General features: G+C 49.6%; 1 protein-coding gene across 1 annotated transcript in view; it reads left to right on the top strand.

The window, feature by feature from the left end:
* Window positions 1-17,882, top strand: part of LOC127208376 (synaptosomal-associated protein 47-like) — a 104,999-nt gene extending 87,117 nt beyond the window's left edge. The window contains exons 4-5 of the mRNA XM_051167813.1: window positions 5,238-5,362; window positions 17,621-17,882. Coding sequence (XP_051023770.1) covers window positions 5,238-5,362; window positions 17,621-17,767 — 272 coding nt within the window. The 3' untranslated portion in view covers window positions 17,768-17,882. The remainder of the gene's footprint in view (window positions 1-5,237; window positions 5,363-17,620) is intronic.
* Window positions 17,883-18,106: the final 224 nt, after the last annotated feature.

The raw sequence follows: 18,106 nt of genomic DNA, 5'->3' as shown, positions 1-18,106 counted from the left end.
CAGGACTGTCCACCTCAGGCACTGGGAGCCACCCCCAGAGCCCTGCTACTGACCCGCCCTCAGCACTTGTGCCTGAAGCCACTCACTACATTCCCAGCCTAGAGCACAAGGCACAGTGGAAGACAGATGATGGCATCTGACCAACCTGGTCCAAACAGTCTTTTAAGACAGAGCTTGGAAGCCCTTGAGGGTCCTAGGATACAGGCACCCATCGTAGTCAGGGTTTCTCCTGCTGTGATGAGACCCTGTGAGCAAAGGTGAGTTGGGGAGGACAGGGCTTCTTTTGTGTCCACTCCCATAGAAGAGTTCATCATCAAAGGCGGCCAGGACAGGAATCAAACGGGGCAGGGTCCTGGAGGCAGGAGCCATGCAGAGGCCATGGAGGGTGCTGCTTCCTGGTTCTTCCTGTGCTTGCTTAGACTTCTTTCTTTCTTCTATAACCCTGAACCACCAGCCCAGGGTGGCCCCACCCACAATGGGCTGGGCCCTCCTTCATCCATCACTAATTAAGAAAATGTCCTAGAGGCTGCCTCCAGACCAATCTTCTGGAGGTGTTTTCTCAATTGAGGTTTTCTCCTCTCCAATGACTCTAACATGGCAATTTGATATAAAAACTAGCCAGGATGGCACCTCAAGGATACAGTCACTGTGCTGTTTGACTGAGCTCTCACAAGGGGTCGCTGGTCACACAGACCCTGCATTCTTCCTGATGGTGATGTCTGGGCCCAAGGGCAGCATTTGTGGGGATACAGATGTGGGTGGCACAGTGAAGGATGATGCTCCTGGGGTGCAAAGACGGGTCCTCTAGGTTGCACTGTGCTGATCTGGGTTGGCCTGGAAGCTGGTTAGGGAGAGTGGCTTGGCCCTCAGGCACCTCTGGTCTTCATTCCTGAGTGTGCCATGTGCTACAACGTCACTGTGGAAGTATAGGTGTCTGCGGAAGCACAGCATGGCCTCCTCTTTGCCCTCCCCCCTCCCCCGTCCTGCCCTTGTGGACGAATGTGCATTTTGTTTTCTGACCTGTGGACTAGCTTCTCAGGCCTCATAGAGCCTGCAGCCCTGTCAGAGGAGTGGCTCTCCAAGTGCAGATGCGGAATGTGAGGCCAGGTGGGCCCCACAGTAGAGATCTGTCTGGGTTGGGCTTAGTACTGTTACTCTTAGCTGTGTACCCAAGGGCTGTCTGTGAAGCAGTGTCTGTCCCCTCTGCCAGCTGACCTCCCTTGAGACCATCTTAAGCATCCTTGCCCCTCCACTGTCACTTCTATTGTATAAATATACATAAAAGGCTAATGTTTTTCTTTCAATGCCTAAATTACGGTGGTATATCTAAACCCCTCTGATAGTAAAAGACAATGACAACTGTTGTACTTTACAGTAAGCCTTATTTTTACCTGGACTGGGCAGATATTAACCCTCTAAACTGCCTCCCGTATCTCCCAGCCCCATCCCATGCCATCTGCTTTAATCATTTCTGTCAGGGCAACTTCCCATCCATAATCCCAAAACACTCACTTCCTCTGTTCACCTGGGCTGTTTCTCTCCCTGAGGAACTTCAAAGTTCCCCCTCCAGGCCCATGTGCTGCTTACCTGTCCCATGGGGATTCTGTTCTCTCTCTCTCTCTCTCTCTCTCTCTCTCTCCCTACCCCTTCTTTTTCCCTCCCTCTCCCCAAGTCCCCCCGGTACCTCTCTCCTCCTACCCACAATCCCGCTGTCCCCAAAGCGCTTGAGCCTAAGCTGTACCCAGGTGTAGGTCTTTTATTTAGCCAATCAGGAATAATTTCTCTTTTTCTCTTTCTTTTTTATAATTCATTAAACATTTTTATTTTTTACATATACATTAATATTATTATACATGTATACAATAAATTACCCATAGCAAGAAGAACAGTGACATAATCTGGAATTATATAAGTGTTACATTCTTAGTGTTTTGAGTATTTGTGTTTGACAGCCTTGAAGAACATGTCTTTCCTGTCTTGCTGTGTCTAAAATTCTGAATGTAAATGATTATCTATCATATCTTGTCATTATCAACTTAAAACAACTATTTAGACCTAAAAACATCTTAACCCCTAAACAACTAAGCTTCATTGTAAAGCTAAACTACCTGGTGTTCAACCCCATCAGAGACTTGAGAAGAAATAAACTTGATTACCTGAGTATACAGGAAGTGCAGGTTAGCAGCTTTCCAAATGAGAATATAACAGAGATCGTTTGCTACCTGAATAGTCACCCAAAACGCTCTATAACATTGGAGCATCTTCTTCAGCCTTCTGTCCCATTATATCTGACAGACATATTTGTGAGGGAGGAACTATTGAGGACTTGCTTATCTTGTCTTGGCAGAGTTTGGCCATCGACTGCCTGCATCCAAGCTTTCCCTTTTATAGACAGAATTCTGTCTGTGGTAGAAATGAATACATTTTCCCCAGTGGTTTGTTTGCCATGTGTGAAGTTATCTCCATAGGGTTCTTTAATGCTTATCATCTCTTTGAGGTAGGCTGGGTGTTGCCAGGAGTTAACCTATCTCATAGTCAGTGAATCTTTAAAATAATAAAAAACATTTTTAAATTCCATGTTATGCCTGTCTCTGAGGTTTTTGAAGACCTTATCTACCTATCCTACTTTATTTTTCTATAGAATCATATCTATCTGCTACATGTATACTCTTGTGATAAAAGTAGACTACTAATTGACATGACCGTGATTTGATCAATCAACAGTTAGCTTGTATAACTTATTTATCCTAAACAGCCTGCAATAGCACTTTCAAAGGAATAATTTCTTAGGCAAGGTTACAAACATCATTTTTGGGGGTATTTGAATGTCTGCTGCTGAAAGACAGCAAAATAATTAACATTAGAATGCATAGCACCAGACCAACCCCCAACACTCTTTTCTGCAGGAGCCATTTTTGCTGCTATAATAAGCAGATCCTTAGACTAAAGAGATAGAAACCATGCTGCCCAGAGCCACATTCTTCTCAGATATTTCAAAACACCGATCCACAGCGAGTCAGCAACCAGCCTGGGGTGGCAGAGCTCTGTGCCTTAGATGGGTCCCAGCTGACCCCACAGCTCGTGGAAAACATCCCAGTCTGTGGGGGCTTCAGTCACATCCATGAGGAGAGGCTTGCTTCAGCTTTCTGTTTGGTGAAGCAAAGTCCCAGTTAGTGAAGCTCTTGAGTCCTGTCAGGCAGAATCTTTGCAGCATCAGGCAGGATCTGTCCTGAGGTTTCAGTCACTGGGAATACTTCAGTCAGTCTGGCTGTCTTCTGTCTCTTCAGTCAATCACGGTCTCCTGTAGCTTCACTAAGCCCAGGTCTCCTGTAGCATCAGTCAGTCAGTCAGTCTGGGTGCCTCCTGTAGCTTCAGTCAAAGTCCCTGTGACTTAAAAGTGTGGTAGCCATAGTCAGCAGCTCTAGAGTTCTGTTTCCTCTGTCCATGCTGCAGCTGAGAATCCCAGGACGCTGTGAGGAAGGCCTCAGCAGCACAGGGCCACTGTGTCTGTGCAGTGTGACCACCACAGACGGTGTGCATAGCTAACAGGCTGAGAGGAGCACTGTGCCCCAGATAACGGAGCAAGACAGCCCAGGGCACAGGAACCCCAAATGCACACAGTGGGGTTCTTTGGGCCCATGGTTGGATATGCTCTGCCCTCTCACCCACCTGGAAGAGCCCTCTTCGTACTGGGCTTAGTGCTCGCCCCAAGCCTGCCTACCATAAGCTCCTGAGGCTGAGGACGGATGAGCTGCCTTTTCTGCCCTTTGTAGCGTCCAGCCCAGCTAGCTGTGTGCACTCACTATAAGGAAGTGCTATACCAGCGGGATCTCCCATGGAAGAGGAGCTCAGCAATGAGCCCTGGGGGCCGTGGCTGGGCAGGCTGATACCCAGCAGCACCATGTCAGCACCTGGCAAGTGCAGGTTTATAATCCTGTAAGTTTGGCTGTTGCAGCCAGTTTTGTTTAGAATGTTAGGAAAACCACTGTCCTAGTGATGGGTCCTAATGCTTCTAGTTGGTAGACTTGGTTTACACACTCAAGTATGGGGTGTGTGTGTGTCGGTGTGTGTAGAAGGGTATTTACCTGAGTTCATCCACCAAGCCTGTGGGCCTGACCTCACCCTGCCTGCTCTCCTCCTCAGAGAGTAGTCAGTTCTCAGCTATCCCTGCTCTCTCAGTAGGTTCCTTTAAGGCTGTTGGAAGAGATTCGGAGAGAAGGAAGCGGTGCTGTGCTAGAAGCACCTGTCTCCTTCCTGGGGCCCACAGGCATGTCCTAGTCACTGCTCCTTTTGGTTCCGCCCCTCAGGCCCAGTGAGAGCTCCCCTGGGTGTGCCTCCTTTCCTCTCCTCTTCTGTCCTGCTGCAGCGACCCCCAGGCTGCTCTACCTTGTCTAGCTAAGAGAGGCATGAAAGCCACAGGAGGGGCTGCTTGTCACACTCTGCTCTTCCTGTGTCCACCCAGCCTGGCAAATGCTCTTGGCCGCTGCTCTATCTCCAGGTGCCCCTAATTGTAGAGAGGGGCAAAGCTCAGACTTCAGTAGCAGACCTTACCTGGGCTATGAAGTTCAGGGTTTGTGGCTGGAGTTGCTCTGTACATAAAGAACAGGTGACACCTGGCAGCCTCCAGGAGCCAGTCCATTGGGCCAGTTGCACCATTGCTGCTGGCTGTCCTACCATGGGCACAGGGAGTCCCCAGCATGCAGGTGTTGTGGTCTGGGAGATGTGCAGAGCTGCCCCACTGAGCTGAGTCCTGCCTGACCACAGGGTGGGTGGTTCTCACTCACGAAGACTGGGGCAGGCTTGTCCATGTAGCTCCACATGGAGCTGGCCATTTCCTGTGCTCTCTGGAACCACAGTGTTCTGTGGACAAGCTCCAGTGTCCCTACATTTCCTGGTGCTGTGTGGCTCACCAGGGTTCACCCATTCTTGCGTTTTGTCTGCCACATCTTTAAGAAATAGATCACTTGAGGATTAAAGGCCCTTCTCTCAAGGGATACTTAGAGAATTAGCCCTGAGTGTCCGAGTGTTTGCAGCATTGCAAACTCACCTTGATGTGGGCCATTCAGCTCAATAGGGCCCAGGCACCAAGGCCCGTTCATACCCGTATGGTCACTGGGACATGCACCTCAGGCCAAAGCCTGTGGCCTACTTCAATTGCCCCTCTGATGCTCTGAAGGCTTGTGTGTGGTTTGCGCCTTCCTAAAGCTTTCACCACTGACCTCAGCTTTCCGTTCCAGCTTCCAGACTGATGGGCTTCATGTCACCCCAAGAGCTGCCCATGGGAGGCCCAGAAGACGAGCAGCTGCAGCTGCAGAAGAACTGGCCACTACTGTCTGAGGGGGAAGCCCAGGAGCTGACACAGGTAGAGGGTCCTCGCCACGTCAGCAGGCCAGCTCAGCATCTCTGTCCTCTCCACCCGAGTCTCATCCCTGTCCTGCCTGAAGACAGGTCCCATTGGCTTGCAGTGCCTTTCAGTAAATAGTGGTTCTCAACCTGTAGGTCACGACCCATTTGGGGCTTGTTTGTCAGATAGTCTGCCTATCAGATATTTACACTGTGACTCATAACAGTGTCAGTATTACAGTTAGGAAGTAGCAGAGAGAAGAATTTTATGGTTGGGATCACCACAACCTGAGGAACTGTATTAAAGGATGTACCTTTAGGAAGGTTAAGAACCACTGTGCTAAAAGGAGCCTCTTGGTCCTGGGGTTTGCTGTGCACATCCCAGCTCCCTAGTTTCATAGCATACAGACTCATAGTGTGCGCACCCTCTGCAATGCAATTGCCTTGTTAGCCACCTCCACCAATTGAATATGCATGTGTGCATGTGTGTGTGCAGTGAGTTTGTGTGTGTGTGTGCACTGCGTGGGCTATGCCTGTTCTGCACAGTATGTATATTCTGTGCAGTATGCATGTTGTCTGTGTCCATGCGTTGTGTGTTATACAGCTACTGTATGTTGTGGAGCTGTACATGAACACATGTTCTGCTCTGCAAATATGTATGTACACTATACAGTTATGGGTAAACTAATGTGCTCAGATCTCTCATGTTCAACATCAGATTCTGAAAGAAGTTTTCTACTTTTTCTGAGATAATTGAAATATTCCACACACGTATTTTCCACTCGCCTCTCTATAGTATTGCAGGACAGTGCCCGTGCCTTTTCTTCTAGTTGGTGAAGAAGCACCTCAGCAGTGTGTCACTTTTCTTGCAGATATTTCAGTCTGCTCTCTTGGAAGATAAGAGTACCTGTAGGATGAGATGGCTTGTCTCTGTCATCACAGCACTCTGGAAGCTGAGGCAAAACTGCCTGCCACAGGTTCAAGGCCAGCCTGGATTGAAGAGAGAGAGACCCTAAAAACAAAACAACAACATCAAAAGTACCACCCAGACAAGAGTAGTTAATAATTAAGGAAATGAGAAGTGGGCACTGGAGAGACAGCGTGACAGTTAGAGCCCTTGCTCTCCTTCTAGGGGCCTGGGCTGGTTTCCAGGAACCACATGGTGATTCACAATCATCTGGAGCGCCTTCTTTTGGTCTCTGTGGGTACTGCATGCACACATGCACATGCACACATATAGACAAAGAACTCATACGCATAACATGAAGCTAAGTGATTCTTTTAAAAAGTAAAACATTAAAATGTTGAGTCAGTTTCGCATTGCCCTAGAACTCCCATAATGCCTGTCTGTTCTAACCACATTCAGTAATGGGACAGCTCTGCCCCTCATCTGTGGGATTCTGTTTGTGGAGGACAGGCCTCAAGCACAGGACTATTTGTCTGCACTGGGAGGTAGTTATGAACGGCCAACCATCCTTTCTATGAGATAGTTTAAACATAGACCCCTGGCTCTTTTTTTTCATGGTCCAATATTTTTGGTGAGCATGACCCAAGCACACAGCCATCTGTGAGCAACATCTACTGCAAGTTACTGGTCACAGTGTTCTCAAGATGTTCCAGCTGTGGTCTTATTCCCTGTATGATTTTGAAAAAGCCTAGTTTGTCAAGGCTCACATCCCTCAGCTAAAGGCCAGTGCAGTGATGTCAGACTGAACACAATTCAAGCCAAGAACGTGGTAGGGCTCCACAGTGCCTGTCTGTGACAGTCCCTAGAAGTCCTGGAGTGGTCCATGGTGGCAACACTGAGAACCTCGTGTGGAGGTCTTAGCATTGGGACACTGAGGGCAGAGGTGCTGGAACGGAGTCTATGAAGCCAGCTGGGCCTGAGGGCAGGTGGGGACTCAGCTCTGGTCAGGAGGTGCAGCCTAGATTACATGCAACGGTGGTTTCAAGGGAAAACACATGCTTCCTATTTAGAGAAGAGTCCCTGGCTGTGCAGTTGAAGCTCTAGCCCACGTAGGAACGAGTTAAATTTTGAGGAAAACAAAAATGCAAGAAATCCTCCTCCATCCCGCTGTGGTTTTGGTTGCAGACGCTATTAAAGCCATTATGTTGAGCTGTGTCCTGGTGATGTGAATTGCAGTTGGGGATGCTAATGGGGAGTGGCCAGGAATCCACAGGGGTGGGAGTGAGCTGAGTGGGTGCTCGGTCTGTGGCCACCAGCTGCCGCGTCACTGCGGCTAGGGGAGGAAAGCCCAGGGGGCTGAGGAAACCAGTCCCCTGGCAGATTGGCAAAGCTCTCAACTGACAACTGGGATGGTGTCTGCTCCCTCAAAACTGTGGCTGCACTTGGCTCATGGGATCTTCAGAGCACACATTGTTGGTGGTAAAGGTTTGACAGGATAAAACAGGAAGTGCAGATTGCTGTCCCAAAGCAAGGTATGCTGGGTCCATACAGGGTTTCTTCCTGTCTGTGTTTCTGTGTCCTGACCTGAGGTGGGAGCCTCTTCATCCCACGTTGCCTTTTACTGGGAAGCTAGCAGTGGAAATCCAGGCGATCAGGTCTGGCGGACTGTGTGCAGGAAGGCACAGCTGGCCCTAATACACACTGTGGTGAAGAATGGAGACTGCTGTGTGTGAGATGTGATGTCCTGCTCTGAAGGCTGGTGCAGCTCCTCACACTGCGCAGCTGCGGCCTGCAGGCATGCTGGTCTTGAAGTGGCACAGTGTAATGTCACTTGCCACCAAGCCTGACGGCCTGAGTTGGATCCTCGCGACGACCTGGTAGAAGGAGAGAACTAAGGCTCACACTGTCCTAGGCCAGCAATGGTGGTTTGTGTTTTTAATCTCCAGAAATCAGGAGGCAGAGGCAAGAGAATCTCTACGAGACTGAGAACAACTTGACGTAAATAGCGAGTCCCAGGCCAGCCAGGGCTACACAGAGAAACCCTGTCTCGAAGAAAAAAGACAACAAAAAAGCCAAACGAACAACAACAAAAATCAGCAAACGCAGGGCCTGAAGATTTAGCTCTGCTTTTCTTCTTACGCTTCTGCCTTTTACATCTTACGTAGTTAGTGCGTTTTGAGTGCACTTTGCATGCGAAATGAGGTGGCTTCCACACGGCGAGTAAACCGACTGTTTTCCACCTTTGGGTCTTCTTGAAGCCCTGTCAAGCCTCCATTAGCCTAGGAGGTCTCGGTTTCTCTCTTTTTTCTTGTTTCTTCTCGTCTATTGGTCTGTGTTTTCATTACTGTAGCTCCATAGTAAGCTGTGAAGTTGGTAAGTGTGACATACCACAGTTGCTCAGTTTTTAAGTTTCTGCGCAGGTAGCCCAGGCTGCCAGCAAGCTCAATGCATAGCCAATATGGGCTCCTGAGCGTCCGTCTTCTCAGGTGCTGGCATCCCAGGTGTACGCCACCACCCCCAGCTCCCAGTGTGAGGGACAACCCCTTTCGGTGTTCAGGGTCCCTTCCATAAGGACTGAAGATTGGGCATTGTGTTTTGTTTACCAACCACAGCTTGCATTTGACCGAGCCTACACTGGCTCTGCGTCCCTTTGGGAGGTTCTGTGGCCAGGACAGCCGGAAGCCTTTTGACCTGGCACCTAGGGAATCTTTCTGTGTGTTTCAGTCTCTAATTCATTCAGGCAAACACTGCATTTTCCGTGTCACCTCTTTTGGTAGGCTGCGGTTTCCTTGTCTCGGATGCAGTCATAAACAGGATGATTTTCTCACCTTCCTCTTCCAGGCCTTTGCTGCTGCTATAGAGAGCTACAGGGTTTTGTCATGTTGGTTGCTCAGCTGCGCTGCATTCAGGGCTCAGACCTGACCACTTGATTAGCTCAGTCTCAGGTTTCTGCTGTCAGGTAACATCCTCAGCACGCAGGAGTCGTTTCAGCGTATCCTTTCCAAGACGGTTGTGTTTCTTTCCTTTCCTGCCTTCTCTATTAAATATTTTTTTTTTAATTTTATTTTATGTTTATGAGTGTTTACGCACTTGTATGTCTGTGGAACTGTGTGCATGGCCTATTCCCTCAAGGACAGAAGAGGGGATCTGATACCCTGAAGCTGAAGTTACAGACAGTTGTGAGCCAGCCTGTGTGTTCTGAGAATCCATCCTACATCTTCTAGAAGAGCAGCCAGTGCTCTTAACCACTGCACCATCTCTGCAGCCCCTTCCTTCACTATTATGGCCTCCGTGATATGGGTGCCCTGTTGTTAGGGGCTGTGTGTATCCTATGAACTGGGTTGCCTGTTTAAAGAAGGTTCTCTCTTTTATTTCTGAGCATTTGATCATGAGGGCATGATGGACTTGGCCTATGCCCTTGCTGTGTCAGGGGGCGATCTTCTGACTGTGTTCCTAACATGACGAGTCCCTGATCTCATGTAAACACCTAGACTCTGGAATCTGTCCCATGGGGATTCAGTTTGTTTCCTGTGTAGTGTTTTCATTCTCTTTGTCTCTAAGAAATTACTAATCCCCTTTCATTGGTTGTTTCAGAGCGTGCTGATAAATTTGTATACATCTGTGAATGTTGTGGATTTCCACATTTCTATTCTGACTCCACTGTGGTCAGAGAGAAACTGTTATTTCGGTCACTGTGCATTTAATGAGCTTCGTTCCCTGGCTTATGACGTATGCTGGAGAAAGTCACTGAGGCACGGGGCATTCGCTTCACTCCTCCAACCCTGGGAATCCCAAAGTGAAGCGATTCCCCGAGTGCCTCTGTGGCCAGTAGCCACGGCCACTAACATAGCTTCAGGTGGTGCTGGTTACTGAAGAGCCAGGGCAAAACCGGAATGTGAGGAGCATCAGCCTCTCGTCAGAGGAAGGGTGGAGGGTGAGTGGATCACCGATGGCCAGTGGTTTAATCACTGCTCCCACGTTAATGAAGAACCCATAAAACCCTAGGGACATTTTCAGGTAGCTTGCTGAAAGGCGAAGAGTTGGAGGCTCCCAGGGATGGGTGCCCACAGATGCCATGGAAGCCCCTGCTCCCATACCTGACCTCTTCTTGTGTCTCTGTGTCTGTGTCCTTGGTAATTATCCCCAGGATGAAGCAGTCACCACCACTTAGTGTTCCCTAAGTTCCTGGAAGTACTTGAGCAAACCATACAACCCACAGGGGAGGTGTAGGAACCTGACATAACTGCTGTCACCGGGAAGGTGGCACAGCTGGTCACCAGGAGGGGCCTTATACCTAGCACTGAAGTGGACACACCTGAGGACTGAGCCCCCATCCTTGGGATCTGACAGTCTCAGGGCAGTAGACATCAGAGCTGAGCTGAATCAGAGGACTCCCTGCAGAGGAACTGATTGCTTGCTGGTGGGGAGAGGCCCCCAGACTCCTGGTGTGACGAGGGTGTTGTTGGTACAGTGAGGCTGCACTCTTCTTCCCGTGTTCTCAGGCCGGGTATAGTTGTCTGCAGCCCTGCCCTTCCTTAAATGATCTCTCCAGACAGTGTCTTCCACAGATCACCTTTATTACCTTGTCATAGTGGGAAGCAAGTAGGAAGTAGCTTTGATCTCGGCTGGGAAGCTGGTGCCTTGGATAATGTCAGAGGAATAAGAGGGTCAGCCTAGGGGCTGCCTGTCCTTCTGTCTGTCTGTGTGCAGCGTGAAGGTGGCACATGCCTTACCATGTAAGTCATGGTGTCTAGTAGAGCCAGTGTTACTGTCCCCCGTCACACAACAGGGTTGTACTTAAGGTTGCGTAGAAATAGATGGTGTCTTGAGAAACAGCGTGTGACTCTCACATGGCAGCTGAGACTGGGAGCCAGGCCTCAGCACATCCTCCCTCTGTCTCCTCTGTGTGTCATGAAGATCCATCTGCCTCCAACATTTGCCTCACTTTGCAGTCACCTGTGACTGAGCTGTGCAGCAGTGTCCTGGGCCAGCCTTGGACCTGTGTAGTCAAGCACCAGTGTTAGCCCTCAATTGAGGACAGCCATTTGTCACCAGCAGCTAGCTGCCAGATGTAGTTCAAGGCCCACAGATACCTGAGAACCTGGCTCAGTTACCCTTAAGTTGCCTCAGAAGTGACACAAGCAAGCCCATGCACACCACAGAGACCAGAGTCTCGCACACACCCTCCCTGCCAGCCCCAGACCACTGGGAGCCCCTAGGAATGCAGCAACTGGGCCCTGAGACTAGGGTGGTCTGTGAGCTCTGCGTGTGATGGATTGCAGCCGAGCATGCTCCTGTGGCCCCCAGAGCATCGCTGTTGTAAAGCCAACTTTCCCCTTTACCTTCTCTGCAGCATGTTAATGGCTCAGCCTGAGGAACTGTGCAAAGTCGCAGACAGCTTGATTTATCCCAGCTCTGCTCTGAAGTGGTTGCTAATTTCTCACTGTAGGAAAATTCGCAGTTTCTGGGTGAGTCAGTGTAAGACGAGTTCAGAGCACACAGCCTTGCTCATACTGACTGTAGGTGCTCATATTCCTGTGTCCACCCCAGATCCCGGGATTATATGACCGCGTGCCGCGTGGTCTTTTCTCAGATCTGTATGAAGACAGCAGCCAGTGCGGTGCAACACGAGTGGGCACACAGAGTGTGTCCCAAGCTAGGTGTCTTGATAGCACAGCTGTCCATCACCATCACGAGGCCAAGAGCCCTTGAGTGTGTGTGTGGAGACTCAGCCACGTGGTCAGCGCATCTAAACTGCTGTAGTCCGTGCTGGTTCCATAATGCGCTGACATTAAGGACGGTGTAGAAATGGCGAGGAGGCGGGGGTCTCTGTATTTGCTCTTCTGGAGTGCCTGGTGTGACATGGCTGCAGCCAGGACTCTGTTGGTGGTTGTCTCCAGTCCAGGCAGTATGTGCAGATAGACCACATGTCACCTACCACCTACCTGTGAGTTCTTGTCCAGAGCCGCCTTGGGGCCTATGAGAGTTCCTAGGCCATCAAGAGCCCTGGGAATGGCCCCTTGGAAAGTTGTGTTAGTGCTGCCCTGAGGACACAGATGTGTGGCCTCCTTGTCTGCTTCCTTCCCTGAACTTCCTTGCTCCTGGCTACTTCCTGCTGAGCCACCTAAATGTTCCCTCTTCCTACCTCAGGCACTGCGAGGAGCTGCTGTGACTCAGGAACAGTGTGGCACTTGCTGCCATGTTGTGGTGCATCCATACCTTCCCTAGCAGGAGAGCCCTCGGTTTCCCAGACCTTCCTGGACACATGGCTGCACGTGTTCATGTGTCGTGCCCGTCCAACATGGGCTGAGCATTTCCGGGTAGGGAGTCCCCACAGGTGAAGCTGTCTGGATACTCTGCTGCCTGTTGCCTCTGAGGGACTTGTGGGAACATCCACTGGAGCCAGGTCTCTGCCTCACAGCCAGGGAGGGCTCATCAAGGGGCCCGTGTATGTCAGAGGCTGGCAGCATTATGTGCTGATGACTAGACAGCTTGTCATCCCGGGCCACAGAGGGAACAACTGTTTTTAAGGTCTGGCCAGACTTCATGAGCTCCATTCTTTCCATCTTGTTGTATGGAATGTGTGCAGTGCTGTTTAATTACTTCAATCCCTCTCTTAAAGAAAAGGGGCTACCAATATTCTCGAGGTATTAGTGCTTGGAGGGTTAGCGCTGTGATTTCTTTGTCTGCAGGCCTAGTAGCTGTTGGATGTCTTTTCAGTGTGGGCAGTATTAATTAATTCCAAGTGCATTTTGGCAGACAGGCCAAGGGGTCTTAGCAGGCTCTGTGGAATGAGCTCTGTTTTTAGGACTTAAAAGATGGTGAGACTTTTTCCAAATCATAGGCTGAATAGCAACCGGCCTTCATTTTGAGTATGTGTATAAGAAAATGCTGACCCTTGGATAGGCGAGTAGCTCCTTGGGCCACAGGTCATTATGTATGACTGACTATTCTTTGACTACTTGGTGAAGGTCACAGATTGCACAGACTTGCTTTCTTGTTTGTGTGTTTGTTTTTTGTTTGAGCAGGTCTCATGTAGTTTAGGCTGTCCTGCCCAAAATGACCTTAAATCTCTGATCTTCTGACCTCTACCTCCCATCTCTGAGAGTACAGGCAGACAGCAGCACACCTGGTTTATGTAGTTCTGGGATCTGAGCTCCAATGAGCTACCTCCTCAGCCCCCACAAAGTCTTTTGCTACGCATGAACTGTGTACAAGGAAGAGGCTATTGATTTTTTTTTTTTTCAAGAAGATGGCAATGGAAAATGTATGTTTCACAGAGTCTGCCATGGAGGTGGTCTTTGGGGACAGAAGATCTGTGGCCCCTTGATCCTGTTTTCATGGCTAATATTCATGTTTGTCCTGGCTGAGGTGTTTGTTAAGGCTAAAGTTCGCACTGACATATTAGCACTTCTGAATTGTGTACTTAACCAACCATGACTTTTGTTCATGTAGTTTTTGAAGTATATTTTCGATATATTCACATTTCACTCCTCAGTATTGGTTGCTTAAAAATTCCTTGTTTCTTCCTGACCTGCAGCTTTATGGCCACTCCAGGCAGTGAGAGCTGGTGTGGGTCCTGCAGCCCAGCATCCAGGATGTGATGGTGCCTCCTCCAGGCCTGGAGGACATGTTTTCAGGGACATGCGATTTCTCACAGTGCCCTGGTGCTGTGACTGAGTCATCCTCCTGTGGTTGTTAGTGTCAGGCCAGTGGTTGTATCTCTAGTCAGCTGACTCAGTCTGGATCCAGTGAGGCCCAGAGCTCATGGCCTGTGCTCAGCTTTCTGGACCTTATTTAAAAAAGAGTTTGAGGTAGAAAGTGACAAATTCCTAAACTTAAGTTCTGTGTGTTGCATGAAGTGTGTGTGTAGGCAGGGGGTGGATTGTCCCATAACTCAAGCTTTTGTTTAGGATAACCAGGGAATGGAAAAGTAAACAACAGGAAACAAAACTGGAAGTGTCCTTTAATCATGTATTTTTAGTTATTATGCAAGCATGTGGATGTAGTAATAAAATCCAGCTCACATGAGGGAAATGTGAATATATCACAAACACACTTCCAAAGCTACAGCAACAAAAGCCATGATTGGTTATGTACACAATCCAGAAGTCCTAATATGTCAGTGTGAATGCATCTGTTTTATGAATCGCTTGGTACCCTACTGGTTTTCAATTGTTATGGGTTTAGAAATATTTCTCAGACATGAAGTAGCCTCAGGCTAGCTCCCAGTCTAAACATGAAATTCCCTCATTTCATGTGCACCTTTGACACATACCTGAAGATGATCTCAGACAGTAGTTACAGCGTACCTGCATTGTGGAGATGATTGTTTTCATTTTTGTTGTTTTGAGATAGGGTTTTGTCTAATCCAGGCTGGACTCAAACTCTTTATGTTGCTTAGCCTGGCCTTGAACTGCTGGTCTTCTGGCCTCTACCTTCTAAGTCCTGGGGGTGCAGGTGCGCCCCTGGTTGCCTGACTAGTGTGCCTGCAGTTTGGCATGGCCTGTCCTGGGGCTCAGATGGGCTGGTTCTGCACTGTTGTCACATCAGCTCAGAGAGTCTGAGGGTTGGGATTTGGGGGTAAAAACGCCACCTTCCTTACTGCGATGCATATTGGTTTGAGTCATGGACAGCTCTCGTGTTCTTTTTGAATTCTTTTCTTTCCTATAAGCATGGGTCTTCTTAAACATAAACAAGACAAACAGTTGTATCTACTAAGTGGGCTAGTGGCCAAGCGGCTACAGGACCCACCTGTGGCTTGGCTGGAAACTTGTGCCCAAGTTCTGGCAAGACCTGGCCCCCAGCTTCCAAAGAGATCACAGTAAAAGGCATGTGTATTTCAGACAGTCACGTATAGCTTAGAGACGAGGGTGTTGGCTGAGAATTGCAGTGTCAGTGCAGCACAGTATACTCACACTCCTGGAGAGACATGTGCTTTTACAGGACCCCTGTGTACACACATCAAGAGACTGTAGAGAGGGCCTGTGTGTGGCCTGACTGTGGGAGGCTAAGGGGCCTTGTCAGATGTGACAGGCAAGTGGGTGGCACAGTCCGATAACCTTCCTACCACACCAGGCAGGTGAGAGAAGATACTGACCAGAGAGAGGGGTGGGACTGGGTATCATGGGGCTCAGTTCCTTGTTTGACTCTGCTGTCTGCTGTCCACTATGTGAGGTCAGAAGTATAGGACATGGGAAAGACCTACTGTGTGATGTCATCACTCATCTCCAGAGCCCACTACCCACAGTATGCTTTCCAGAGCTCCAGCTAGATTCGGGGGAACAGATCTAGAAGTGCAGGCAGTGTGCTGTCTTGTGATGTCAGTGTTCATGGGGAGGCTCAGGCTATGTCTAAAGAGGAACCCCTGAGCCCCGTTGGTGGCCCCAGCACAGGCCTTCAGTTTGCAGTTTATCATGTGATGGTTCATGTGACTGTGGCTGTTGGGAAAGAATTTAGTCCCTACAGTCCTGGCTTCTACTGCTTGTGTTTTCTCTTGTCAGTCAGACGCAGAGCTCTTGGCCAGGTGTCCAAGCTGGTGGAACTGCCAGCCTGTGAGCACGGGTGCCTCTGTGAATTAGAGCTGAGCACTTAGTGTGTGCCCGGGGGCACCAGCTGGGCCACCTGAGGTGTGTGGTAGTAGCTTTGCCCAGGCCCTCACAGGACACTTCTGTGTGTGTCAGTGAGTAGGGTCAGGGATCATCTTGGGATGGGATGCAGTCACCAGACAGGCTTTGGGGCCCTCCGAAGTCTCCACTCAGCCCATCCCTGCCATAAGCAGCTGTGGGAAGGCAGTGGTCATGGCCAATGCATCCTGATGACTGAGATTCCGCAATTCCTCTTCCTTGGCCCCACTGGGATGTGAGGCTCTCCCTGAAAGGTGTGCACAGTCCTCGAAAGTGGTTCCTGGTTTCTTTTAGTTTGCTTTCCTTCTTGTTGTCTGCTGGAAAATGTAAAAATATTAGCTGCTTAAACCAGCTTCATGAAAATATAGTTAGATCCACCACAGTGTGAAGAGCTCAGAACTTCAAGAAAATAAAACTGCCTTAAATACAGCATGCGCCACAGATCTGAGTAGAAGAGATGCTAAAAGAGATGGGCCTCCCCAGCCTGTCTGTCTGCAGTGACCTGTTGCGCTCTCCCCTGGCCCTGCACACACATACCTGTCACTCAGCCCTCAGTACTCTGCACCACCCACCCTAAGCAAGTATGGCCAGCCATAGCTGGGCACGGTGGTGCATGCCTTTAATCCCAGCACTCTGGGAGGCAGAGGCAGGTGTATCTCTGTGAGTTCAAGGCCAGCTTGGTCTACAGATAGAGTCCAGGACAGCCAAGGCTACACAGAGAAATCGAGAGAGAGAGAGAGAGAGAGAGAGAGAGAGAGAGAGAGAGAGAGAGAGAGAGAGAGAGAGAGAGAGAGAAATTACAAAACTTGTCACTTAATAATGAGACATTTCAAGAGGGGCTCCTTGTGAGGTGACAGGTCTGAATCTTTGGATCCCCTGCTGGTATGAGAGTCGTGAGCACAGACCCACACAGCTGCTGCAGCATGACATGCAGACTGCTGTTCTAAGCATGAGGTTCACTCCAGTATTTGTCTAACAGTGTGAACCATGTAGCCTAGTGACTTCAGCCCAGCCCCACTGTCATCAAGGACTTAGTGCATGTGTGATTATATGTACTATGGTTTGTGTAAGTGGCCACATAGTGAGTGTGTTCAGACAAGGTCACTGTACAGAACCTGTGAGGCTGTGTCAGTGGGGTCTGTTCACACCTGGCTCATCATACAGAATATGTGAGGCTGTGTCAGTGGGGTCTTTTCACACCCAGGTCACTGTACAGAACATGTGAGGCAGTGATACTGTGACGTGATTATCACTAGGCAGTTGGCATTTTCAGCTCATGGAAGTCAGAGGAAACTGCTTGGCAGAGCTTTGCTCTATGGCAAATACTAGTGTTTTGCTATATGTTTGTGGTTGAGGGTGATGCCTTCTGCATGTGTGAAAGAGAAATGGGTTTGTTCTCTTTAGTCTTATGCTTGTGTCTGGATGGCATAATGGGGTGAGATACAGATGACTGGCCAGGAAGTGGTGCCCCCGTCACAACGAATCCACAGTCTGTGGGTGTGTTCCTGGCCAGGTCCACATGGGTTTCACCTTGCACCTTCCAGGGGATGGTCATGCACACTTACTGCTGGAGGCAGCTTCATCCTGGAACTCCAGCGTCAACCCTAGTGCTGAGGCCAAGGCCAGGCAGCAGCAGTAGGTGTGTCCTCCTCACTCAGAAAACCATCTCCCTTAGGCTACTCAGCCTTGTGATACTGTGATAAGGATGCAAACAGCACGTGCTTGTCATTTGTGCTTCTCCCAGATCCTGAGCAAACTGAAGGGACTGGCCCTGGATACCGAGGCAGAGCTCGAACATCAGGATGAGGCTCTGGATGGCATCACGGGAGCTGTGGACCGGGCAACCCTGACTGTGGACAAGCAGAACCGGCGTATGAGAAAGCTGATGTAGTGGGGCAAGCAGTGGAGCAACCACCCCCCGCATGGCTCTCCTGATTCTGCTGTTGCTACCTTTGTGTCCTGTGTACGGGAACCTGGGACGCCATTTGTGGTGCTGCGATGCCCTATTGGGAGCTACACCTTCCTAGCATGGGCCCAGAGGAGCCACGACATGCATGAGCATGATGTGTTTTCTTGGTAGCCCTAGCATGTGGGCCAAGTTCTGTTCAGACGAGGGTGGCCACCACGTCATGACCACCCTCCTGTCCACATAGACACCCGAGCTTTCTGCTGCCACTGCAGGGCCAGAGCTCCAGTTACCTTACACAAGTCACATTATATGGTCATCCTT

Source organism: Acomys russatus, chromosome 25, assembly GCF_903995435.1.
Source record: "Acomys russatus chromosome 25, mAcoRus1.1, whole genome shotgun sequence".
Classification (NCBI taxonomy): domain Eukaryota; kingdom Metazoa; phylum Chordata; class Mammalia; order Rodentia; family Muridae; genus Acomys; species Acomys russatus.
Note: the sequence above shows the minus strand (reverse complement) of the source record. Positions and strands in the feature narration are given on the sequence as shown.